This window comes from Malania oleifera, chromosome 11 (assembly GCF_029873635.1).
Source record: "Malania oleifera isolate guangnan ecotype guangnan chromosome 11, ASM2987363v1, whole genome shotgun sequence".
In the NCBI taxonomy this organism is placed as follows: domain Eukaryota; kingdom Viridiplantae; phylum Streptophyta; class Magnoliopsida; order Santalales; family Ximeniaceae; genus Malania; species Malania oleifera.
In genome coordinates, this window is record NC_080427.1 from 77,467,070 (window position 1) to 77,478,525 (window position 11,456).

The 11,456-nt window shown below is 37.8% G+C and overlaps 1 protein-coding gene across 1 annotated transcript; it reads left to right on the forward strand.

Annotated features, from left to right (window-relative positions):
* Positions 1–341: 341 nt before the first annotated feature.
* LOC131143470 (laccase-4-like) lies at positions 342–4,684 on the forward strand. The gene is made up of 6 exons (XM_058091789.1): positions 342–598; positions 1,279–1,430; positions 2,193–2,437; positions 2,590–2,718; positions 2,790–3,716; positions 4,218–4,684. The coding sequence occupies exons 1-6, from the start codon at positions 506–508 to the stop codon at positions 4,346–4,348; spliced, it is 1,677 nt and encodes a 558-aa protein (XP_057947772.1). The 5' UTR covers positions 342–505; the 3' UTR covers positions 4,349–4,684.
* Positions 4,685–11,456: the final 6,772 nt, after the last annotated feature.

Genomic DNA, 11,456 nt, shown 5'->3' on the forward strand with positions numbered 1-11,456 from the left:
ATTGATAAACCATAAGAAAAAAAATACGACAAAGCTATCCAAATAAATAAATAAATAAATAAGACGCTACTGGTTAAGTTAATTCAGAAGATATAAACAAAATATTGGTAGACTGTGTATTAAGACCAGGGGGTAGCTAGAGGTACTTTATGTAACATGCAAGAAATGAAGGGAGTTGAAAGTTGAAACAACTGACCTTATTTTATCACATAGCATATCTGTTTAATTAGTTTAGTAAAGAATTTTTCTGGCTAGTTTGTTTATGAAGCTGGGATCAATGCCTTCATCCACCTACCGTGCAAAAACGACATCGCAGCAGTGATGCTACCCCTCTTTATAAGGTTGCGTTGGGCAGTCATTGCTGCAACAAGCTCCCGCTCTCTCTCTCTCCACAGTGGGAATACTACTAAAAACCCAAATGATTTAGGTAACTACACTGGAGGGAAAAACATAAAAAAAACACACACACACACACACACTCAGAGAGCGGGAGATCGAGATAGAGATGGATTGTTGTAGTTGGGTTCGACTTCTGGTGCTGGCGGCATGCTTGTTTCCGGCTTTGGTCGAGTGCAGGGTTCGTCATTACAAGTTCAATGTAAGTGCCCATGTATAATATTGTTCGTTTTTTCGCTATCCCTCTGTCATTATATTAAGAAATGTAAAAGAAAAGGCTGTGGTGTTCACCAGGCAAAGGTCTTTTATCTTCCATATGGTTATTTATCTATAATTTCTTCGTTGTTCAGAATGTTTTGGTAATGTCGCTAACAACATATGATCTTCTATTCCAAAAGCATGTGCGCAGTAGCTTGCATTGTGCATGAATTAGTACTGGTGGTGCTATGCATTGCCAGTGACTGCTTATGCTAGGCAGGGGTTGATCCCAAGCCCATCGCAAAGAAAATAGTCATATTTGACGGTCTCATTATAAAGTAATACTCATTCTATATTGCTAACCTGTTATATGTATTTTAAATTAAGTTTTTGAAATGGACAAAAATCTATATTTAAATATATTACTATTTAAGTGAATACTGAATTTCTACAAAAAGAAAAGAAAAGAAGAGGATCGATGTATGAAATATGAAGTAGTTGAGGATAATTTCCCAGTGGAAGGTGGAAGGTACAACCGCTTTTAGCACCATAATTAATGCGCACTTTGGGACCTTACCATAAATTTGATGGTTTGATCTACGTACTGTAATGTGAGCTTTTGATTAATTGCGTTATTATAATAATATGGGATAACGTGGGTACGAACGTATGGCATATATGCAGGTGGTGTTGAGGAATGCCACCAGGCTGTGCACCACCAAACCCATCGTGACAGTGAATGGGAAATGGCCAGGCCCAACTCTCTATGCCAGGGAAGGCGACACGGTGCTCGTCAGGGTCACCAACCACGTCCAATACAATATGACCATCCATTGGTAAGATATTTTACTTCTACTTACATTACTACTCTGCCCCTTATTCTACACAGCAGCAACATGGGTAATAGGCTTATTTTTCTTTTACTTAACGGCTACCTTTCCTACCATTATTTATATATTGGAAAAGAAAAATAAAAAAAATTAGAACAAAAATTAGAACTAATTTAAATCAGGCCTAAGAGCCTATTTGGATTAAGTATTATAGCTGAAAAAAGGAAAGAAAAGAAAAATAGGAAAAAAATTCATTTTCTACTCTACTTTCCCTCGGTATCAAATATTATTAAATAAATGATTAAAAATTAAGAAAAATTAAATGTAAGTGATTTGTAAAATTATATTTTTATTTGTTGATTTGGTATATTTTTTGTTGTCTTTCTTTAATTACCAAACATGAAAAAGTAGATTTTCCTTAAAATTTTCAAATTCCAAACAGAGCCTAAAACTAAAATATTTATTACAACTAAACCTTCAAACATAATTTTAATGAAATTTTAGGTTCTTGTTGTATAACATTTTAATTGATAATTGTATCGAGAACCTTTGAGCCTTATATCTCCTGTGACCATGTCGCACTAGTAGGAGAGAGACTATGAATCAACATACCCTCATCTTTTCTCTCCGGGTAGATGATAATATGAAGCTATGATGGTCACCGACCCATGATGAATAACATGATTCAATCATAGTCTAGTCCGAATATTTTAAGAAATACATTAATTACCCGAAACTCAAGCATTATCTTTGTCTTATATTGGACAGGCATGGTATTAGACAGTTGCGGACCGGGTGGGCTGATGGGCCAGCATACATCACGCAGTGCCCAATCCAGCCGGGGCAAAGCTATGTGTACAACTTCACAGTGACAGGCCAACGAGGAACCCTACTTTGGCATGCACACATCACATGGCTACGTGTCACTGTCCATGGCGGCATCGTCATCTTGCCCAAGCGTGGCGTCCCATATCCATTCCCTAAACCCCATGAGGAAAAAATCCTCCTACTAGGTCATCTCATTTGCATCTCCAATTCCCAAAACCCCATGGCCTAAAAATCAATTATATAACTAATTTATGCAACTTTAATTCATCACTAATGGAAAATAAGTTTAAATTAAATTAAATTAGTCTTTTAATCAGTGAATAGATTAAAAATGCAGGTGAATGGTGGAATTCAGACGTAGAAACTGTGATCAATCAAGCACTTCAGTCAGGGTTGGCACCAAATGTCTCCGATGCTCATACCATCAACGGACTTCCCGGACCCAATGCAAATTGTTCTTCTGACGGTACAGATTTATATGAACAAAAATGACAAACGCAAGATTTCCATTATTGATGTGCATATGCATGCATGCAGATGGGTTCAAATTGAACGTGGAGGGCGGCAAAACCTACCTTCTCCGCATTATCAATGCTGCACTCAATGAAGAACTCTTTTTTAAGATCGCCGGCCACAACCTCACCATCGTCGAAGTCGACGCCGTCTACACAAAACCTTTCCAAATTGATACCATCGTCATAACCCCAGGCCAAACCACAAATGCCCTCCTAACCGCCGACAAGGGCTCCGGCAAGTACTCCATCGTCGTCTCCCCCTTCATGGACTCCCCCGTGGCGGTTGACAACGCGACCGCCACCGCCACCCTGCACTACTCCGGCACCCTATCGACAGCCGCTACCACCCTCGCCGTCCCACCGCCGCAAAACGCCACCGCAGTGGCCAACAGCTTCATAAACTCCATCCGAAGCCTCAACTCCAAAAAGTACCCCGCGACCGTGCCCTTGACGGTCGACCACTCTCTTTTGTTCACGGTCGGGCTCGGGATTAACCCCTGCGCGACTTGCGTCGCGGGCAACGGGAGCCGCGCGGTTGCGTCGGTGAACAACGTCACCTTTGTCATGCCCACCATGGCACTCCTTCAAGCACACTTCTTCAACATAAGCGGGGTTTTCACAACGGATTTTCCCGGTAATCCGCCGATAGCTTTCAACTACACCGGCACACCGCCGAAGAACTTGGCGACGGTAAATGGGACAAAGGTATATAGGGTTGCTTACAATGAAACAGTTCAGGTTGTCTTGCAAGATACGGGTTTGATAGCTCCGGAGAACCATCCAGTTCATCTTCATGGGTATAACTTCTTTGGGGTTGGCAAGGGATTGGGGAATTATAACCCGAAAAAGGATCCGAAAATGTTTAATCTAGTGGACCCAGTTGAGAGGAACACAATTGGAGTGCCATCTGGTGGATGGGTGGCTATTAGATTTCGTGCAGATAATCCAGGTATTACTTGCTTGATTTTTTTTTTTCATAAATATTTTTAAAAAAAATTATTTTATTAGGTTTAATTGGCTCTAAGGAATTGCTTACATTGAGTTCAGAGTTCAGAAAATGAATGGTCACAGGCCGAATATTTTTTGACCCCTATATAAGTGAATGCCATGTTCTTGCATCAATTGAATTCATACAAAATTCATTTAATAAAAAAATATAGGGACTTATCATCACATAATATGAGTATGGGACAACAAAGGCCCAACCAAATATAGGGGTAGATTCTCTTTATAATTTTAGGATAGGGAGAGATACAGTAGTTGAAGCTTAAGTCATGAAACTATTCTTGATTTTATGCTTTGATCATTTATCTTAATTAATGATTTATTTAGTATACAAGAAAGGAATGAAATGGAATGAAATTGATTTAAAAAAAATTCTAAAAATAATAAACTGTATACTCATTAATTACATTTTCTTGTGTGGATTTTTACTGTCTACATTTTGTAGGGGTTTGGTTCTTGCATTGTCATTTGGAAGTGCATACAACTTGGGGGCTTAAGATGGCATTCTTGGTGGGCAATGGCAAAGGACCTAATGAATACCTTCCACCACCTCCAAGTGATCTCCCAACATGTTAAGACGGACACAACAACAAGAGTTAATTACAAGACTCTCTAACTATATACTGAATTTTAGGGATTTTCTTTGCCAAAGAAGAGATAAATAGATAACTGAAAGGCAACACAATTAATAAAAAGTTCGAAGGGCGCTCTGGTTTGATTGTTTCTTGGGAGAATGAAGCTGCTCAAGCATATGTGAATAAAGTGGCAGCAAGGGCATTTTGATTTCAATATACATTTTTTTGTTACATGTTTTCAAATATGTAACTCCTCTGTTATATATATATATATATATATATTTCCATACTTCGGAAAACATGTTTCTATTATATATAAAAATTTCAAATTTCTTCCTGTTGCATGGATTTTCTATCTACTTGGTGTATGTTTGGTTGAATTTTCCATGCTATTCCTTCCATTTCATCCAAGCTCTATTCCATTCTGCAAACTATATATGTATCATTTTAACTATAAATTTGATGAATACATATAGAAGCCAAGAGACCAAGGTAGGCTGCTTATATATTCTCCAAAGAAGAAAGCAAAATACCTGTAATTCTAAAAATATTTTCAAAACAAGTTTTGGAAAATATTTTTGGTAAATACCTTGCAAAATTCCTTGAAAACATTTGAAGATTTTTGGAATTACTTGAAACTTTCATTGAAAAACCTTCTAGACTTGATTAGAAAAATAGATCTTTCAATAGATGTTACGTTTAAAAAGAAAAAAAGATAGAAAGAAGTTTATACTTTTGGGAAAACTATTCTCCACACTCAAGCCACTTCATGGGTGATTGCCATGAAAAATGATTTAGTTTGTAAAAACTTGAAATGTTTTGTGGGTTTTTGGTGGGAGAACTATAAATTCGCCTTGAAACCTTGTTTGTAACTTGGAGAATGTCCAAAAGCTGTATCATGGGTGTATGACTTCAAGGATTTTAGAGAGAACTCATGGAAAACTTGAATACTTTTTAAAAATATGGATGAAAATTTTTAAATCATGTAAAATTTTTATTTTTATTTTTTTAATGGAAAAAACCACAAAACCAACATTACATTAGCCAAAGACTTAACCAAGTACACTCTAATGAGTGTAAAGACTCAAAAACATGAAAAAATCTCGACAAAAGCTGGTTGACTACCTGCATGGGTCAGTCGACCATTTGAACTATAAATTATTTTATACATGTCATCTTTGACACTTTTTGCATGCTTCTTTCCATGAACTTGAGAAATAAGCATTCGACCCATAAAACACGAATTATGACTTGGAAACATATGGAGAACATGGTAGATCACATCAATGTCTCTAAGTAATATGCACACTAGTTTCATTTAAAGGAACGAAACTTAGAAATTAGAAGGGTTTGACACTGATCACCTTATGATGAAAAATAACTCTGTAGATCAAGTGAGGACCCCTCTTCTTTGGAAACACACCCTAAAGGCTTTTACAAAGATGAAGGAATGAATTATTTCTTTCAAAACAAAACCCCTTAGAAATCCTTTTTACTTAGAGAAAAAATGTTGATGTTCGTTCAACTTGAACACGCGTAGTGGAAGCACACAATCATTCACAAAACAATCAACAACCACTATTAATGCAATCATTTAATGATGAAATATATTCAAGAAGCAATCAAACTATTGACTTTTTGAGTCCGATCACTGTTTTGATAATGTCAAACCACAAGATCTCACTTGTGTAATTGAGTGTGAACAAGTTTATAATTCTGGAAGTACAAGTGAAGGATGCAAAATGGAAGCCGCAAATGCACTTCAAGCTCACACCAATCGGTGTATTCCACGGGGATTTAGAAGAGCAAAAGGCATGAAGACTTTATTTATTTTTTGGGTTGTAATGCACTACATAAAATTAGTTTTTAGTGACAAATTTATTAGTAACAGATTCAATTTCGTTACTAAAAGTGGGTATTAGTGACAATTTTTAAGAACCGTAACTAATACGACACTATTAGTGATGATTTTAAAATGTCACTAATAATTTCGTCACTACAAACCGATTTTTCAGCTCAAACTATCGTGGGAAACCATTTTTTGGCAAGAAATAATCCCGAAAATATATTAGCGATAATTCTATGGATATTAGTGACGAATGGAATGCATCACTAAAAGTCATCATTAGTGACGATTAGGTAGCCGTCACTACTATTATTATATTAATATATAAAACTAATATAGTTAACACTATTAGTAACGAATTTTCAAAACCATCACTAATAACATGTATTAGTGATGGTTTAGAGTGGTCACTAATAGTCTTTTTTTTTTAAAAAAAAAAATTAAAAAATAATTTTGTAAACAATAGTAGTGACAGTTTGGGAAAAGTCGTCACTAATAATAGGGTATGAGTGATGGTTTAGATTTGTCACTAATAGTATTTTTATTTAAAAATTTTAAAAATAATTTAGTTTACAATATTAGTGACGGTTCGGGAAGATTTGTCACTAATAATATGGTATTAGTGACGGTTTATGTAATGCCGTGAACCTCTCGTGGGCCCGGGGTGCTACTTTAGTGATGTTTCTGTACCTGATACCATAACCATTAAACATTGATGTAGCAAAAGTATTGAAACAATCATCAAACATACATTACTAGATCTCTAAGTCCTTTCATACATATAAGTTTGCAAACATCCATATTACAATCTGACCAAAACTGAACAACTAGTTTGGTCCATATGACCATAATACAAGACCAGAGGCATACAATATAGCTGCTCACATATGAGTTCTTACAAACACTCTCAAGAGAAACTATTATATTTTCCACCCCTGATCTTGCTAAGCATGATACTTGTTATTTCCTAAAAATATGATTTGTATATTGGGGTGAGACACTTCTTAGTAAGGGTGATCAAGTTAACATTAGTGTGTGGGTAGCATGCATTAGTGTTTATAGAAAACATCATTCTTTATATAACCGAAAAAGCTGTCTTTACATCCTACGTACTTATACATGCAGTTGGAAATACTCATTTCATTTTCCTGACATAAACATTTCTTTCATTTGATAACATCATTTACATAAATATATAGATATGCAAGAAAGACACCTCCTAGGACTAACACCATGTATAAACCCCCGTGGTCAGGGTTGTGTTGCCCAAAGGCAGAACTATGCCTGGGGTGATCAACCCAAACAAAGTCAACATTCTTCTGCATCATAACTCTGACTACGCAGGTATCCGCAACTTACTTGTAGACCTCGATTGCCTTAGCATGTCCTGAAAGTCTAGGCTTCCAAGTATGGTACACCCTCTACTGAGGCTAATCAACATAAACCACAACACCACTCTCGCAGTACAGTGTGGCGCATATGGTCACATATATAGATCCTAGCAACGGTACCGTGCCCCTGACATAATGGTCCATCAGGGTTCCTAAAGCATATCTTGCAATTTAAGTAACAAAACCATATTTCATATTCATTTCATATAAAACCTGATATATAAACTTTCAGCCCTCAGCCATTATATCATATGCGAATCACAGTCGTTAAACATAAATCTGGCCCTCGCAACCGTAAACATTATCCTGTATTTCACAAGCAGTTCTAGTATTTCACAAAAAATTCATCATTTCGGTTATAAAACATTATATACATGTCGTTCACCTGCCACACAATTTCCAGTATTTCAAAACATAGCCCGCAGGCAACCATGAAAACATAGCATAAATAGTTTTCATCACAAACCAAGCTTCCCACCATTCGTTTGTACTGAAAATACCATAACATATATCCTAGATTTGAAAATGGATCTTTTGAATGGTTGGTTTTAGAAACTTTAGCTGAAAACCTGAATATACTTACTTCATAGACATTTCAAACGGTTTGATTTCTTAAAAAACTGACTTAACTTAATCTCTTTACCTATTTCCTAAAAATAAACCGATATGCTTGAAAAACCAAATCCTAACTTTTCACGAGATCAAAAATTTGCTCTACTGGGATTATAGATATTTGCTTCCTGATCCTCGTAGTAACTTCCGATCATCGAGATAGGCGACGAACGACGAAGGATCGAAGAAAGAGAGAGAGTATGCACCGGTTCTAGAGAGAGAGAGAGATTTTGATTTCTTAATGAAGAAGAAAATAAAAATCCTATTTATAGCCCCCTTGACCTAGTCAATTTCATTGATGAAGTGGCACCTTCGTTGATGAACAACAGTAGTTCGTTCGTCAACGAACCTCTTCCTTCATCGACCAACCCTAGCCTGATATTTTCTAGCCATTTTGGATCTCTTCATCACCGAGACTTTGAATTTCTGTGACAAACTATATAAGGGCCTTCGTCGATGAGAACGTTGGCTTCGTCGATGAAGCCCGCTAAAATTAACTTTTTTCCCTTTTCTTATTTATGTTCCTTATTTCCTGGTTCGGGTCCCTACAATCTCCCCTCCTTATTAAGAATTCATCCTCAAAATTTGCTAACTATTTTCTATCATATCATTAGAACTGTTGCTGTTTCGATCCTAGGAAGATTCGGCAGCCACCCACATAGCAACCCCGTCCCAAGTTTGTTACATACCCTCACTTATGGTGGAGGAATACCGTGGTTACAACATAATGTCTCGGGAATTTACAATACGATACTCAAAAATCCCAGAGACCATCCATACATAAACTCTTAAACAACTGACAACTAAACATACTTACCTTACTTGACATGTATGTAAGTAACCCTTACTTTATCAATCGTACCAGTCTGTCTAACCCTAATCATTACTAAAAAGTTGTGGGTACTTCTGGCATATTTCTATTTCTAGTTACCAAGAAGCCTACTCGACCGCATGATTATGCCACAGTACCTTCACTAACAGTATCTCCTTAGTACGCAGCTTCTGTATCTTCCGATCCAAAATTTGTACTAGTACCTCCTCATAAGTCAAAAACATCCCCAATCTCTAAGGGGTCATAACTGATCATGTACGTAGGATCTGACATATTCTTCCTCAGCACTGATACATAAAAAGACATTATGAACTCTAGACAATGCTGGTGGTAATGCCACTCGATGAGCGATTGAACCAATCCTCTCCAAGATTTCAAACGGCCCAATTTATCGAGGACTCAGCTTGCCCTCCTTTCCGAACCTCATTACTCCTTTCATTAGAACAATCCTTAAGAATACCATATCCTCGATCTCAAACTCTAGCACTAGTCAGCGAGTATCTGTATAACTCTTCTGCCAACTCTGTGATGCCTTTATCCTCTCTTTGATAAGTTTGACCTTCGAAGAGGTCTATTGAACTAATTCCAGTCCCAACACCTACCGTTCGCCTACCTCATCCTAGTACAACGAAGGTCAACACCGGCGACCATACAAGGCCTTATATGGTGCCATCTCGATACTAGCTTAATAGCTATTGTTATACGCGAACTCGACTAATGGCAGATACCTGATCTGACTACCACTGAAATTCAGTACACATGCTCGTAGCATATCCTCCAAAATCTGAATGGTCCTCTCGGACTGTCTGTCCGTCAGCGGGTGGAACACGGTATTGAAGGTGAGTTAAAATCCTAAGGCGTTCTGCAAACTCTACCAAAAACGAGAGGTGAACCGCAAATCTCGATATGAAACTATAGAAATCGAGACACCATGAAGCTATACTATCTTCTGTATATAAAACTCTACCAGCTTGTCCATAGAGTAACTAACTCTGATTAGAATGAAGTGCGCAGTCTTCATTAGCTAATCCACCACGATCCAGATAGCGTTCTGCCCTTGCACCGCCAAAGGCAATCCCAACACAAAGTCCATCGAGTTATGCTCCCACTTCCACTTTGGGATGTCAAGTGGCTGTAGTGGTCCTGCTGGCCTCTAGTACTCGACCTTCACCTGTTGATACGTCAAGCACTTCTCTACAAAATAGGCGATCTCTCTTTTCATGTTAGACCACCAGAAAGATTCCCATAGCTGCCTATACATCTTTGTGCTTCCTCGATGTATTGTATAAAAGGAGCAATGTGCCTCTTCCAAGATGGTTCGTTTAATCTCATCATCATTCGGTACGCAAATTCTAGTGTTAAATCTCAACACCCCGTCATCTGAGACATGGAAATCCACGTTCAACCCATCCTATAATCCACTCACAGTCTCTACCAGCTCTACATCTTCTATCTTAGCTGATCTAATCCTCTCTTGTAAGGTTCGTTACACTACCAGGTCAGCAACGAATGCCTAGTGATTTCCTTCTACTAACTCTACACCCAACCTTTACAGGTCCATCCTGATCTCATGCTGAATCGCAATTGTTGAGACTGATGCAGACACTGACTTCCAACTCAACGCATCAGCTACCATATTAGCTTTCCCAAGGTGGCAACTAATAGTATAGTCATAGTCTTTAATCAATTCAAGCAACCTGTGTTGCCTCATATCCAACTCCTTTTGGGTGAAGAAGTATTTGAGACTCTTATGATTAGTAAAGATCTCGCACCTTTCACCGTATAGGTAGTGCCGCCAGATCTTTAGTGCAAATACTACTGCTTCCAGCTCTAAATCTCATGTATGGAAATTCTTCTCATACTCCTTGAGTTTCAAAGAAGCACACGCAATAACTTTACCATGTTGCATCAAAACACACCCGAGCCCTTTTTAGGATGCGTCATTATAAATCACGTAATCGCCCTCCCCTGATGGAATAGTCAACACTGGGGCTATGACTAGACGCTATTTCAACTCTTTGAAACTCTGCTTACACTCACCAGTCCAGTCAAACCTACTATTCTTCCTCCTAAGTTATGTAAATGGACCTGACAGCCTAGAAAAACCCTCAATGAATTGGCGATAGTACCCTGCCAGACCCAAGAAACTTATGATCTCATGTATGTTCGTTGGTCTTGCCCAGTTTACTACTGCCTCTACTTTTCTTGGGTCTACTACAATTCCTTCCTTGGACACCACATGTCCTAGAAATGCAACCTGTTCTAGCTAGAACTCGTTTTTTTTTTTTTTTTTTTATTTAGCAAACAATTTCTTCTCCCTGAGTACCTGACATACTAGCCTCAAATGAGCTTCATGCTCTGCAGGACTCTTAGAATAAATCAGGATGTCATTAATGAATACCACCACGAACTGATTTAAGTACGCGTG